The sequence below is a fragment of the Solea solea genome, chromosome 10, assembly GCF_958295425.1.
Source record: "Solea solea chromosome 10, fSolSol10.1, whole genome shotgun sequence".
NCBI classification, from domain to species: domain Eukaryota; kingdom Metazoa; phylum Chordata; class Actinopteri; order Pleuronectiformes; family Soleidae; genus Solea; species Solea solea.
The window spans coordinates 6068255-6084628 of NC_081143.1; the positions used below are offsets into that span (position 1 = coordinate 6068255).

General features: G+C 41.2%; 1 protein-coding gene across 1 annotated transcript in view; it reads left to right on the forward strand.

The window, feature by feature from the left end:
* The window catches only part of LOC131466959 (voltage-dependent T-type calcium channel subunit alpha-1H-like), a 48019-nt gene that overhangs the window by 6945 nt on the left and 24700 nt on the right, over nucleotides 1–16374 (forward strand). The window contains exons 5-14 of the mRNA XM_058640596.1: nucleotides 42–357; nucleotides 484–576; nucleotides 1477–2053; nucleotides 3852–4228; nucleotides 9399–9550; nucleotides 10940–11125; nucleotides 11447–11564; nucleotides 12006–12161; nucleotides 12890–12977; nucleotides 14147–14337. Of these exons, the coding sequence (XP_058496579.1) occupies nucleotides 42–357; nucleotides 484–576; nucleotides 1477–2053; nucleotides 3852–4228; nucleotides 9399–9550; nucleotides 10940–11125; nucleotides 11447–11564; nucleotides 12006–12161; nucleotides 12890–12977; nucleotides 14147–14337 (2254 nt within the window). The remainder of the gene's footprint in view (nucleotides 1–41; nucleotides 358–483; nucleotides 577–1476; nucleotides 2054–3851; nucleotides 4229–9398; nucleotides 9551–10939; nucleotides 11126–11446; nucleotides 11565–12005; nucleotides 12162–12889; nucleotides 12978–14146; nucleotides 14338–16374) is intronic.

Consider the following 16374-nt stretch of genomic DNA (forward strand, 5'->3'; position numbering starts at 1 on the left):
AAATAACATAAAATGTGACATGTGTTTTTTTCCTGCTGCAGGAGATATAACGTCTCCTTCCTGAGTGGCTACTATCGGCCGGATGGCACCGATGACCATCCGTTCATCTGCTCCATGGACAGAGAGAACGGGATGCTCCGGTGCACCGACGTGCCTCGCCGCCGCGTCGGCAGGACTCTCTGCTCGCTGGGCGCCGAGGAGGCTCGTCCAGAGACGGCACTGAACGACACACGGGAGCCAGTCTCCTGCGTAAACTGGTATCAATATTACAACGAGTGTCGCACCGGGGAAGTAAACCCACACAAAGGGGCTATTAACTTTGACAACATTGGATATGCATGGATAGCAATTTTTCAGGTAAATGGCGGAAGGATTGGAATGCAGGGATTAATGCACAGTGATATATATATATATATATATATATATACACATATACACATGATGGTGATTACTACTGTGCAGTGTCTTTGTGTTTTTATTCAGGTGATTACTCTCGAAGGCTGGGTTGACATCATGTACTATGTCATGGATGCACATTCTTTCTACAACTTCATCTATTTCATTTTTCTCATTATAGTAAGTACACACACACACACACACTGGTTTTGCATTCAGAGTGAGGACATTCATAGACATAATGCATTCCCCAGCCCCTGACCTTACCCTTACCTTAACCGTCATAACTAAGTGCCTAACCCTAACCAAATTCTAACCCTAACCCTAAAACCAGGTCTTAATCCTCAAAAAGCCAGTTAAAATTGTGTGGATAAGCCAACATGTCCTCACAGAGATTAATCCAATGAATCCACACAGTCTATTGAAGACATACACAGCATGCATCGCGAGGACAGTCATAGACATGATGCATTCCCTCGCTCCTCAACTTAACCTTAACCATCACAACTAAATGCCTCACCCTAACCCTTACTTAAACCCAATACCCCATTCTAACACTAACCCTAAAACCAAGCCATTTCTAACCCAAAAAAAAGGTGTGATAGAATGTGAGGACCAGCCAAAATGTCCTCTCTCTCTATGGTTTATAACAGACATGTCCAAAGTCCGGCCTGCGGGCCAATCACGGCTCTCAGTCAGATGTTGTACGTGTATTATTTATCGACCCGGAAGGCCTCAGTCACTCCCATTAGGTCAGCTGGTTGTGCTTTAAAATGAGAGTCCAGGGTTCAAAACCCACCTCTGACAGACAGATTCTGTCTATCATGTTATTTGACTCCAGATGTGAAAGAAAGACAGATGTGTCACAGATTGCGTGGCTTAGATTTAGTTACATAGACAAAAAGGCTATTGGCCCCCGGAAATCTTCACATTATCAAGTCTGGCCCTCGTTAATAAGTGCTTTGGTCCTCACAAAGATACCCATACAAGAACACACACAGAGATACACACACGTACTTGAAAAGGTAAACTTTGCTCAGCTTTGCTCTGTGTGTGTATGTTTGTGTTTGTGTTGACCAGGTGGGCTCCTTCTTCATGATCAACCTGTGCCTGGTTGTCATAGCGACCCAGTTTTCTGAAACCAAGCAGAGAGAACACGCCTTAATGAAATCGGAGCAGCGCGCTCGCCAGCTCCACCAGTCGGCTTCCACGCTGGCCAGCGACAGCCAACCGGGAAGCTGCTACGAGGAGATCCTCCGCTACCTGGCGCACCTCGGACGCAAGGCGTGGCGGCGCGTGTCTCGCTGCTTCGCTCAGACGCGGGCGCGCTATCACTGCATGTGCGTGTGCCACAGAAACACAAGCTCCGGTTCTGCCAGAGGGAGCGGCGGTGGGGAGATGAATGGACTTGCCCACAGGCACTCAGGCCACGCCCCCAACGACCTGTCACACCTTCATCAGCTTTATCACAGCCACCAGCATCATCACCAGCATCATCCGGCACAGTGTGAGCCTGCCGTCACTAATGGAGGGCACGGCTTTAATTATCCCTTCATATCGCCGCTTATCAGTCACCTGGACACAAAAGGCCGGGACCAGAAAAGAATGGCTGCCACTGAGACGGTCAGCCGACTGCCAGAGCTGGTGCTGGAGCACGGTGAGAGCAATGGAGTGTGTGTGTGTGTGTGTGACACCTGTGTGAAGGCCAACTTGTAATATCTGTGTCCGTCAGTCCACCAAAGTCGGCTGTGGTCCATGAGCTAAATGTCCTCATACTTTCACAATTAATATTTAAAATTACAGCTTGATTCTCAAACACAACTCATTATTTAAGCCTAAAGGTTGAGGTGTCTCCAGTCATTAGAGCTAAAATGTTTCCCTCTAATCAGATTCATTTGTCTGCGCCGCGCAATCTCCTGTACGAGACAGGGAGAGAGAGAGAGATCACTTGTACTCTGTATCACTTGTATGATGAAGATCTTTTTCTCAGAATTATTGGAAAGAAAGTGCTTTTAAAAACCTGTGTATTTAAATGAGCAGCATCGCCTTTCTCCTGATACTTGTCCATGAACTAAAATGACTTCTGTATGGGACATTCTCCTCACAATACAGTCAGAGAGTGGAGCTGGTGGCTCCACTCTTTAGATGCTCCCTGACAAAAGAGACAGGAACTTTCAGCCTGAAAGGAAGCGGTTGGAGCGTTGCACAGCTTGAACCACATCTCAAGCAGAGGTCTCAAAATGCCGTCTCTGCCCAATCAATTTCATGCAGCCCGCCACTTAATATCAAGTTATAATGAGTGGTTTCCGTGTGGCTTTTGCATCATAAATACATTTATATTGTATTGTATATAGTAATAAAAAGGTAAAAAAGACAGTAAAACAATAACAATAATAAAAGCCAACAACTGAGTTAAAAGCTAAAGAGAAAAAATGTGAAAAACAATAAAAAATATCATAATAGATATTATTATTTAATGTATTTTTCTCAAAAAGTTGGACTTTTTTTCTCTTGACTGGCCCCTTAGAGTGCGTAGAAAATAAAACAAATAGCAAATAATAATAATAATAATAATAAATGAAACAAAATTAATCTGTAATCTAATCTATAGTAATCTAATTCCACTATACTGGTGTGTGAAGTACATGTGAGAAGGAGGATGATGAGAGCGTGAATTATCTTTGCTCGACCTGTTTACACCACTGTATTTTAATGTTACTCGGTGTTAATAGAGAGCTCAGTGTTTTCTCAGGTGATACTTGGTATGAAAAGTTTGAAAACCACTGACATATAAACGCGAATATGAGCGGAATATTGCTTCAGCGACGTGTGTAAAGGCCATAATCAGATTCATTTCTTATTCAGAATAATCAGTGTAAACAGGCTGATTGTGTTGGGATGTGCACTGTGAGAGTCCCAGCTCCAGATCAGTGTATTTTCTTTGTGGAAGAGACATTTTCCAACCACACAAACACACAAACACACAAACACACAGACACACAGACACACAGACACAACTAGATTGGATTTACTATATCAGTCTCCGGTGAAACATGAATTTGTTGTAATTGTGATGACAAGTACGCACTAGATTAGTGTTTGCTGTTATGTCATTTGAGCATTCCTCCTGAGCTGCTTGCTAATGAATTCCAGCGAAAACTTACTCCCACTTTACTCCACCACAGGACTCTGCACACAAACACACACACACACACACACACACACACTGTTCTCTGTTCTAATAAAAGAATTCCCCCTCTGCACAGAAGCATCCCAACTGCACAGGAGCTTCCATGTTATTGAATTTTCCTCTCCCTGAAATGAAACGAGGGTGCTCTCCTCTTACAGAGCACACTATATATTGACTGACACCGTGTCTACATACAGTAACGACATCACACAGGCTCCAGTATCATCTGTGTGATATTCATCTGTATCACTCTGTGTCTGTGCAGGCGGCTGCGCGGGGCATCCTGCGTTACCGCTGCCCGGTGAAGTCCCAGGAGAGTCGGCGGCGTGCCCTTACTGCATCTACTACAACCAGCTTAGCGACGGGGAACACGTGCACGAGCAGCCTGAAGATGGGCAGCACGGGTACAACAACTCATGCCATGGCAACAGCCCGTGTCATAGTAACAGCCCGTGTCACTGTAGCAGCCCCTGCCGCGGTGATGCACCGGTGCCTGAGCCAAAGAGAAGCCTGTTGTGGCATTGCTGGGTGGGCTTTAGGACTAAACTGGAACTCATTGTTGGCAGCAGATACTTCAGCAGAGGAATCATGATTGCCATCCTCATCAACACACTGTCCATGGGCATAGAGTATCATGAGCAGGTACGTGTGTGTGTGTGTGCACAGCTATGCAGTTTGATTGAAAATGGATGTGCTAATCACTGAATGCGGTGGAGTCAATAAGCTTGCCCTCCAATCAACACTTACACCAAAAGCATATGGTGCACACAGTGTGTGTGTGTGTGTGTAGGTGTAGGTGTGCACTCATGTATCAGGAGATAGAGAAACTCATAAGAGCTGAAGTGTTAATTAAAGTGTGACCCTGGGACATGAGAGAGAGAGGGAGGGAGGGAGGGAGAGAGAGAAGCAAGTGTAAGTGAATGAAGGGGGAGGAAGGAGAGGAGGAAGAGGAGGAGGACAGATCTGACTCTGTGATTGGCTGAAAGGCAGGAATAGACATGGGGAGATTGCATTTGGCCCATTTCCTGAACAATATGACAGATTTGAATGGCCTTAGTATATTAAATGACTAATGTTAAAGAATAAGGCCAGACCTATTTTCGTCTTTTCTTAGTGTCAGCAAATCCCCCGAAGAGACCAAAACCAACGCTGAGAATATGTGAATGAATATAAAAACATATGAATGTTTTTTTGTTTTTTTTAGCGACCTCTTTGCCACAGAAATGAATTGACTTACAGATGGGAACCGTTCGTTTTCAGTGGGCGGTATTCGTCTGTTTCAGTGAACGTGATCAGTTCAGTTGAAAGTCCTCCGAGGTGTGTCTTTGATCCCTGAAGGGAAGCTTTGTCTCAGGCAGATGTCATGCTCGCAGGCTGTGTTGTGTTTACAGGCACAGAAGAATAAACCACGGTGTCTGTGCTCGTGAAAACAAAGAACCACCACGCTGCTGGACTTTATGCAAATACACTCAGATATTATCATTAAAAATCATCTTTGATTCTAAACAGAGATGATCTCCTGTGAACCACAGATGGCTGTGCATATGTTCTGACTCCAGGTTAGTGTTGAAGCTAACCAGGAAGTCAGAACACAGCGAGTAGCCACCACTGGTTGCTAAGAGATGTCAGTTTAAATGGAAGCCGATGAGAAAATGAGTGTAATTCTCACTTGATTTATAACATTAATGAATTTCCAGTTGCAAATCATCAACATGGGCATTGTCTACCACTTTATCCTTCACATGAGGGTCATGGTGCTGACCTCGTCATGAAGCTGGAGGCTTCTAAATGGGAGCTGTGTGTCTTAGAGCGGGTCAATAAGACACAAGTGAGATTTTACACCAGGAACTTCATCGTTGTTTACGTTGATCTTTAACCTGAGTGTAGCCTTTAACCCGCGTCTTCTTGCTGCAAAGGCAAGAGTGCTAACCACTACACCAACCGCGTGGCCCTGAACACAGAGAGTCAAACTGGGAATAATGGGAATAAAAGTCACTTGCCTTTTTTCGTGGAAACCCACTGGTTGTAAACTGGTATAAACTAAATATTGTAAAAATAATAAATAATAATAAAAAAAAACGTATTATAAAATAATAAGTTGTAAACTGGTATAAACTAAATATTGTAAAAATAATAAATAATAATAAAAAAAACTTATTATAAAATAATAAGTTGTAAACTGGTATAAACTAAATATTATAAAAATAATAAATAATAATAAAAAATAAACTTGTTATAAAATAATAAGTTGTAAACTGGTATAAAGCTGGTGTGCTGTATTTCAGTTCAGTGACTGTGTCCTAATCTTTTTAATGAACTGATTCTAGTGATTCAGTTACACTGAAAACAACTGCTTTGCTCGTCACTAGTTGTTGATCTTTAGCCTGAGTGGATGTGTTGGCTCAGTGAGGCTTCTTCCCCTTCTTCTTTGGATGGCTGCAGTAAGTAAACCAAAGTTTAGCGGGCATATAATTTGTAATAATGCGTTAAGTTTGACATTTCTACTTTTTATTTCCTCTGGCTACGACTAAAAACATGTCATAAATTCAAAAGTCATGATACATACTTCAAATTAAAATGAAAAGGAAGCTGTAACATAATGTGAGAGCTTTCTTTTCCATTTCATCGTAAAATAAGGAAATAATAAAAATCCCAAACAGTCTGTCTGTTGTAGGATCACATAAAAACTCTGGGACTGAAATTCTGAAAACTTTGTTGTAGAGTGGACCACGAAAGAAACCATTAACATTTGGAACTGATCATTTTTGTGAATTTCTCAAGAAATCCTGCAATGTATAATGTCAGGCATATAAGTAGAGCGCTACAGCAATGAATGGAGGTAACATTTGGTGCACATCCTCCTAATAATCTGGATTTTAGGTATTTGCACCTTTTAAGCTTACCCTTTGAAATCAGAAAACACATCATTGGAAAATAATTAACTGTTGAAAATGTGTTTTTTGTTGATTAAATAATGTCAAATTCAAAATAATTGTTAAATAGCGATTGCCTTAATTACCACACTTAATGTTTTATTACATAATTGAACCCAAGACAAAAACAATATTTAATTTTATTGACTGATTTATTCTCAACAATTTGGCGCTTAGCTAGATTGGAAACAGACTCCGTTGAGCAGCAAGAAAATGGCAAGAAAAAACGACCTTAAGCTCACACTTAGTTTATATTTAATGTTTTGGTCTCTGCAGCGTCTGATAAAACTCTTTTACAGGAGGTAATTTATTAGAACTGTCACCTTGTGGAGTTTCCTCTGGTTTGGCACTTTTCCTGTATCACATTGTCCAGCAGAAAGCAAGAAAATGTCCTTATGTATGCATGGAGTGGGCAGCACAGTGGTACAGTGGGAAGCACTATTGCATGAAGGTTTTTGGTCTTTGGTTTGAAACCCACTTAGACTGGAGCTTTTCAGCCTCTTTAAACCCACTAACATCTGGCTTTTGTCTGAGATGTCAACAGGTAGAATCAAAGGTAAACGTGACCCAGTAATTGTGCTAATCGACTACTTTATTTTGGCGGTCTAGTTGTGGTCTGCACCGATCTATTGGTGCTTTTCCACTACAGAGTTCCAGCGCGACTCAGCTCGGCATGGCTTGACTCGACTCTTGCTTTTCCATTAGCGATAGCACCTGGTACCTGGTCCTTTTTAGTACCTGCTCTGGAGAGGTTCCAAGCGAGCTGAGCTGATACTAAAATGTGATGCTGACAAACTGCCGGCGACCGACTGGTCAGAGAGTGTCATTAGCGCGACGTACGACACGGGAATCAAACCGAACAATGCCGAACGGTAGATCAGTTAAAAAGACTTAAAAATCCTGAAAACGTGTGTTAATCTCCAACATTTAGCAAGGAAAACAGAGGAGTCTGATGTATTTAGTGAATCACAACCTGTTCAGCTGTATTTCAGTTCAGTGACTGTGTCAGACGGAGTCCGAGTCTTTTCAATGAACTGATTCTAATGATTCAGTTACACTGAAAACAACTGCTTTGCTCATCACCAGTTGTGTGTTTGTGTCGCGTATAAAACGACAACTCCGTCCACGTCCTATACTCCTATAGTAATGGAAAACCATACCGAACCGTGTGGAGTCGAGCCGTGCCGAGCTGAATCGTGCTAGAAACTGTAGAATGGAAAAGCACCATAAAATTCAGTTGCTGCCAAGACTGAAGTGAAAGATGTCAACGTGTAGCCACACCGACAATGTCTGTGTTCTGCTGTGATGCTCTCTTCTGTTGTGTGTTTACGTATTGGTAAACATTGAACACCGCTCACTCACTCACTCACTCACTCACTCACTCGTCTTATACCACTTTAACCTCCACATGAGGGTCACGAGGGGAGCTGATGCCAATCTGACATAGAGCGATAGGCGGGGTAAACGCTGAACAGGTCGTCAGTCCATCACAGAGCCACATATAGAGACAAACAAGCATCCACTCTCACACTCATGGTCAATTTAGAGTGTGCAATTTGCCTAATCTCCAAATCTGCATGTTTATGGTCTGTGGGCGGAAACCGTAGAACCCAGAGAAAACCCCCGCACACACGGGGAGAACATGCAAACTCCATGCAGAAAGGCCCTTGTTTCGATAAGGTCGCGAACCCGCGTCTTCTTGCTGCAAAGGCAAGAGTGCTAACCACTGCACCAACCGCGTGGCCCTGAACACAGAAAGTCAAACTGGGAATAATGGGAATAAAAGTCACTTGCCTATTTCGTGGAAACCCACTGGTTGTAAACTGGTATAAACTAAATATTATAAAAATAATAAATAATAATAAAAAATAAACTTGTTATAAAATAATAAGTTGTAAACTGGTATAAACTAAATATTATAAAACTAATAAATAATAATAAAAAATAAACTTGTTATAAAATAATAAGTTGTAAACTGGTATAAACTAAATATTATAAAAATAATAAATAATAATAAAAAATAAACTTGTTATAAAATAATAAGTTTTAAACTGGTATAAACTAAATAATAATAAAAAATAAAGTTGTTATAAATAATATAAGTTGTAAACTGGTATAAACTAAATATTATAAAACTAATAAATAATAATAAAAAATAAACTTGTTATAAAATAATAAGTTGTAAACTGGTATAAACTAAATATTATAAAACTAATAAATAATAATAAAAAATAAACTTGTTATAAAATAATAAGTTGTAAACTGGTATAAACTAAATGTTATAAAACTAATAAATAATAATTAAAAATAAACTTGTTATAAAATAATAAGTTGTAAATAAAGCTGGTGTAAACCAGGTATACGTGAGTCGTTTCTCAAGGTACTGTGAAGGATAAGTGGTATAGATAATGGACGGAATGATGGATGGATATTTTGAAGCGTGAATAAACCTCGACAATATCATCGACAGGCATCGATGAACATGAGCCCACAATTGTTTGCTGACATGAGTTTTTTGATGTTCTCTGATGCGCTCCAAAATGATCCCTGCAGTCGTGTTTATGGCTCTATGGCTCCGGCATAGCAGAGGCTTCATTGTCTATTTTAGAAGGAACGCTTTTTTGTAAATAATACTAATAATGGATGTTCTTAGTCACTCAAAGCGAAAACATTTTATGCAAATCTCGGGTTGGCTTCTTTTGTGTGTGTTATTCACAGAGACCTGAACTGTTGCTTCATCTCCTCACATGCTGAGTTTACAGTGCTTTTCTCCGTCAATCTGTTCGTCTCTGTTTATTTGTTGATTTTCCTCTGTGCCTGTCCATCTCTGCACATCAACCTCTCCCTCTTCTCTCCCCACAAACGCTTCACCTCTTCAGCCGCAGGAGCTGACAGATATTCTGGAAATCAGTAACATGGTGTTCACAAGCCTCTTCAGTCTGGAGATGCTGCTGAAGCTCCTGGCTCTCGGGCTCTTTGGCTACATCAAGAACCCTTACAACAGCTTTGACAGCGTCATTGTCATCATCAGGTCTGACACGGGGGCAGGTGGGGGTGGGTTGTGGCAGGTGTGCGGGGCTATTTATGCTTATGTTTAGTGGAAAATATGAATTTTGTCATTGAATAATTCCTTTTGTGAGTGTAAAATCCTCACAGTGCATCAACACTGCAGTCACATCTTGCAAACTGTCACAGTGATGCTGGCTCTGACACTAAAGCGGTTGCTCTCTCAGTCCAGTGGGCCTGTATTCACTCTATTATGTAGTACTACAAGTTAAATTATGTATTTCTTTACTTCAAGGCTCTGCTTGTTTACTGCGCCAGTGCACACGGCTCTCAACTACTTTATTGGCTGCTACTTGTAAACATTATTTCCTATTTTCAGTCACCACATGTCCCAAAAGAAAAAGGAATTTAGCCATTTCAAGACTTTCCTAGGCCCAAAGGCAGAGGAGACCCAGGGGACGCTATGTTGACCTGAAATGAAGCAAGCTATTGGCATTGGGCTTAGGTTACATCCACACTACTCTTCTTATATGAAAATGCATACATTCTGCTCCAGAAATCACTGCTGGCTCCATTTTCACCTGAAAACTGTGACTTGAAAAGATAAGATTTATGAGGATATCCGATCAGAATCGACATGATATCTGCGTGTGTCCATGTTGACATTGTCCAGTCTCGTCTTCCACATGGATTTTCTATTATTATTGTTATTAGGCCGTGACCCAGAAAAACAAGTAGTCTAAACAAAGATCAGTGCCAGTTTCTGGTCATGTGGAGCGGCAGAAAGATTTAATTTTTATTGTCTTTCACTGTGTAACGTGCCTCCAATTAACTTCCACCTCCACGTCATTGTTGATGTTCGAGTCGCACTGCGAGTGACGCAGAAGACGCTTCCTGAGATTGAAGTTCAAATTGAAGCGGATCTGTAAATATCCTCCTCCGCACGTAGTTGGAGTCAGCCTTGGAATAATTGGACCTCGTGTTTTTTAGTTGTTCAGACTGCCACAAAAAAAAAAAAAAAACCTAGATACAATCTGGATATGCTTAAACACCTGATATGGGCTGCAGTGTAAACAAGGCCACAATAACCTGCATTCACTTTCTGATTGGTTTTAGATTTCACCCCATGGTGTCTGCAGAAGAGTGACTCAGCTTCATTTTTAAATAAAGATTTAGTAGTGTGCATGTAACCATAGTCTTTTTCTTTTTGAACTGGAGTCTGCTGTACATCACCAGCTTTCCCCTCTCAGCTTCCTGCACCAACACAACTGTGTGCACTGCAGACCTTGCCTTTGCCTGGAAGGCTTTCTGAGAGCGGTAGTAAAGCTGACTTAGACGTTTAGGTTGCTTTATTGGAAATTGAAGTTGTGTGTGTGTGTGTGTGTAATCGCTGTGTCACCGGTGTGTTTTTAAGTGTGTGGGAGATCGTCGGGGAGGCGGCGGGAGGCTTGTCGGTGCTGCGTACCTTCCGTCTGCTGAGGGTTTTGAAGCTGGTGCGGTTCCTTCCTGCCTTGAGGAGGCAGCTGGTGGTGCTGATGAAGACCATGGACAATGTGGCCACGTTCTCCATGTTGCTGATGCTCTTTATATTCATCTTCAGGTATGTTATATGACCACTTTCTCCAAAGGTGGAGCTGCACCATGAGGCCAAAATCTTTTTCCTCAACTGTAATTATTTCCTGCAAAAACGATAATCCCAGCGAGTGACCTTTTCCCCACACCTTTACAGGACATATTACCACATGCATCATCACCCTTCACATAAACACAATTATTCACACAGACAGTATTACTGCATCTTGTTGCACAGTGTTGATATTAAATTATTGCGTAATGAAAGCAATGTATTTCTTTGTTGCTTTGTGTGTGCGCGTTTGTGTGTGTGTGTGTGTGTGCGTGTGTGTGTGTGTGTGTGTTTCAGTATCTTGGGGATGCATCTGTTTGGCTGTAAATTTGGCTTGAGGCAAGACAGTGGAGACACTTTACCGGACAGAAAAAATTTCGACTCTCTGCTTTGGGCGACTGTCACAGTATTTCAGGTTAGACAAACACACAATTACACAAATACACAAATACACAAATACACTGCGATTATTTCATTTAGACAAATGCTCCCATTGACGGATTTGTGTTCAATTTGATTCCAGAATTAATTGGGATGAGATTCAAACTGTCACTGGCAGTAGTCCCTGATAATCTTCTCCATTATTGAATTTGCTCCATTTAATAAATGTTGATGCTCAGGTTTTATATGAAAACTCTCCCAGTGGGCAGGTAACACTCCTCACCAGCATGGAATGAGGAGAAGAAATGAAACACACACTCCACAGGAGCTCATTTAACACTGATGAGCATCATTACTGTTCGACTGACACCAAGGCATTAAAAGGAAGATTATTATTCTGCTTAGCCTTGATCTGTAGGTTGCATTCCTGCTCCATTTTGTGTCTTAACTGACTCGGTCGCTTTCCCATCTGCAGATCCTCACCCAGGAGGACTGGAACGCGGTGCTCTATAATGGGATGGCCTCCACCACGCCGTTGGCTGCCCTTTATTTTGTTGCCCTCATGACTTTTGGCAACTACGTCCTCTTCAACTTGCTCGTCGCCATTTTGGTCGAGGGCTTTCAAGCTGAAGTAAGGGCAAATGTACAGTTGTGTTTTGAGCTGCGTAGAGAAGGAGGTTTAGAAAACAAAGCTAATTGAGCTCCGCGGCGCTGGTGATACCAAAGCTGCTACAAGAGAATAATCCCCACCATCCTGTTTTTCCATTATCTCTTTATCCACCACTCTTTCTCCTGTTTTTTGTGATTATTTTTCCCGTTCTATCCCCTTTTACTCTCCTTATGTCTTTTTTTCTCACACACATACACACACACACACACACACACACACACACACGAGCAGTACTCTCCAGGGTAGGGATGTGTTTGATATCGCCTGCCATTCACAGCTGGTGAGCTTTTGTTGTTTAGTTTTCATCTTTTATCTCCAACATCAGAGAACACTTGCTCTCTCTCTCTCTGTTACTTCATCACACACACACACACACACACACAGAGTCAGATACCCTTTGCCAAAGCTCTCTGCCTCCATCTTTCTGGCGTGAATTTTAATTAAATTCAGTAAAGCTTTATTGGCATGACTATAGAAGATCGCTGCCAAAGCCTTGCATATAACTCAACTAGAGAGCACTGGAGATTCCCTCCACCCCTCTGCCTCCTGCTCCGTGTTTCTCCGTCCCTCCCTCATGACTCCTTTCACTTTTACAACAGTCAACAGAGAGTGACTGAAGGAGGGCGAGGACGATGATGATGATGATGATGATGATGATGATGGAGAGATGTGTGTGTGTGTGTTTTTAGGGGGACGCCAACAGGTCTGAGGCAGATGACGAGAGACAGTCGCTCTCTTTCGAGGATGAGGAGAAGTTGAGGGAGTTTTATGCTGCAGGTACAAACTCACCCACAATCAGCTTAAGTGTTTTTTTTTATGATGTTACTGTTCACATATACATATAAATATAGTCTATGCTATCATGTGCACCCCTATCATGCTGCCATCTCCAATATGGACGCCTGTCATCCCTTAAAACATGGCTGCCAGTGGGAACACTAGTGCTAGTAGATAATAATAATAATAATAATAAAAAAAATCCACCTTCTTAAATCTATGATATCTTTAGAATATGTTGGATACTTTCTCTTGCCATTAGAAATCCTTTTTTTGACTGGAAACTGAGGTTTGTGTTGCTCACTCCTTGCGCCAAAGTCCATAGAGAAAATTGGCAATTTTACATCACTGCACACAGGTGTTGTTAATCTACTGCTGCCTCCATCAGTACATTCAAATGTGTCATTTTGTGACTAAAGTGTTTTAAAGTCATTTGTTTGAATTGACCCTAAATGACACAAACCTACCAAACGAGACAGCTGTAGTTGAGCAGGTCCTGAGTCCACGTGAGCTAAAAATGCAGATATTCTCAGTGGGCTTTGTGTGACTGCAGAATCTATTCTTCAGATTCTACAGATTTATGTAGGAATATATTATTGGTACCTAAGTGGCAAAATCAGTTTTTCCTTTTTTTCTCGCTGGCAGCCATGATTTTAGTTAGAACGAGCATCTGTGTCTCAGGCTGGCGACTGCAGCGTCATTGCACCTAAAACAATTGTTTCAATTTAAACTAAATTATATTCAGGACAAAACTTCGACTGACTATTAGGGCCAAACTGAAGAAAAAACTTTTTTTTAAATCTCTTGAGAATAAAGTCGTAGTTATTATTCAAGCAAAATCTTAGACCTGTGTTGTATTTGGTGGTAACAGCCCCCTGTGGGGCTTCACAGATAAAGAAATACTTAATTTTTTTGTCACATCAGCACCACATTATCTATCAGGACTTTGAAAAGAATGTGCAAGAAACTGAGTCTGTTTGGAAGAAAGAATCACACAGACTCACTGGTTACATCTTCTTTCTGTTACTGTTTAATAATAAATACATTAGATTATGATAAAAAAGAATCTCATAATTTTACTAAAATTACGCCTTTATTCTCGTAAGATTATGACGTTTTTCTCGTATATATAAGATTTTGACTTCTTTAATATTAATATAACAACACAGAGCTGAAGATCCAGAATATGATGCTGAGCCCGAATGGTCTTCTGAACCCAAAAGCCTCCATGCCCCACCTTCCTCCTCCACCTCTGCCGGTCATCACACACACCGCAGCCACGCCCACCATAAACTCCGCCCAGTTGCGGCGAGCGAGCGGCGCTTCCGTGGACATCAACTGCCTCGAGCAAAGATCGGCGGTGAGTCTCTGACACGTGTTTTTTTTATCTGTATCATCACCACATTAACCATCAGTTATCAAGCCCAGTTACTGAGGCAGAACGTGTGAGAAGAAGTTTAAAAGGACATAAATGGAGGCGGGCCACACAGTTGGTGTAGTGGTTAGCGCTCTTGCCTTTGCAGCAAGAAGACCAGGGTTTGAAAAGAGCCTTCCTGCATGGAGTTTGCATGGTGTGAGCCTGGGTTTCCTCCCACAGTCCAAAAACATGCAATATGAGGTCAATTGAACACTCTTAATTGACCGAAGGTGCGAGAGTGAGAATGGTTGTATGTCTCTGTGTGGCCCTGGGATGGACTGGCGAACCTGTCCAGGGTGTACCCCGCCTACCCTGCCTACCCCTATGGGCGATAGGCGGGGGGATTGGCGCGGTGCCTCCTGTGGAGGATAAAGTGGTAGAAAATGGATGGATGGATAAATCAAGGCTGAGCTGAGCTACAGTTAGTCTTGACTGAGTGCATATCATTTATCAAGGCTGAGGCCACAAAGACCGGAGGGAAAAAAACACACTGTGCACACGTGACTTCTGACCATAACTGACACAAAGCCCTTAGCACCACCTCGGCTGAAAGATGTGAATCTTGTGAGTTTTTTGTTATTGATCGCTTATTGTTGTTGGACTCATTTTGATGTAGCTGTAGATTAATCTGTGATTGATGGATGTTTTTGAGAAGGGTTTAATACTGCAGACACTGCCACGTTCAACGTGTTTTATCTCATCTTAAAATATATAACAATATAGTGATCTTAAGTTTTAATAACGTGAGGGGAGTTGAGACAATGTATCAGACATTCAGACTTTTCTGTCTTTTAAAGTATATTATATGGTGCACTGCTCCCACCAGTTGTTCTGGGCTCAACACAGTAAAGAAATCCTACTTCTTAAATCTATGATATCTTTAGAATATGTTGGATACTTTCAAGCTTTTTTTTGACTGGAAACTGAGGTTTGTGTTGCTCACTCCTTGCACCAAAGTCCATAGAGAAAATTTTTACATCACTGCACACAGGAGTTGTTCATCGACTGCTGCCTCCATGAGTGTATTCAAATGTGTCATTTTGTGTTTTTGTGTTTTTAATCATTTGTTTGAATTGACCTAAATGACGCAAACCTACCAAACGACACAGCAGTAGTTGAGCAGGTCCTGAGTCAACGTGAGCTAAAAATGCAGATTTTCTCAGTGGGCTTTGGTTGGGGAGGGTGATCGCTTTACAAACGCTGTCTGACTGCAGAATCTATTCTTCAGATATTACAGATTTATGCAGGGATAACTTCATAACTTAAGGGGGAGCTGAGACAATTTATCAGACATTTTTGTCATTAAATACTTTCAAAGTATATTTTAACGCCATCATTGTATCGGCTGGTGATGCACTGCTTCCACCAATTGCAGCATCTTTCTGCCATATATCATGACTGCAATTTGATTTGTAATGCATACATATTTTTTTGGAGTTATTTTCTTGCACAATTAGTTTTGTTTCCCCCATAAAAAGCCGTCACTGGCATTTGGACGTTTCAAATCCAAACTAAAAACTCACCTGTTCAGAATGGCATACATACTTGTCTTTTATTGTTCTATTTTATTGTATTTTTATTTGTATGTAAGGTGACCGTGAATGTCAAGAAAGGTGCCAACAAATAAAATGTATCATAATCTTTCTTATTATTATTATTATTATAATTATTATTATTAGTATTATCATTATTATTATTATTATTATTATACTTTGAAATGATTATATCCTCAGGTGTTTTTTGTCCACAGACCATAACATAAATATAAATAAGTGTTTATCTTTGTGCCATTATGTCTCACACATTATCACAGTAAACGTAATAACTTTGACCATGAGTGTGCAGTGCACAACAACTGGATTCATTAAAAATATGTGTGCCTCTCTTTCTTCACACATCCATGAGATGACACCTGGAGATACGGCAGAACTTCTTTCTCGTGCCCAAGTGCAACCAAGCAAACTTGTTATCAGCTCAGAT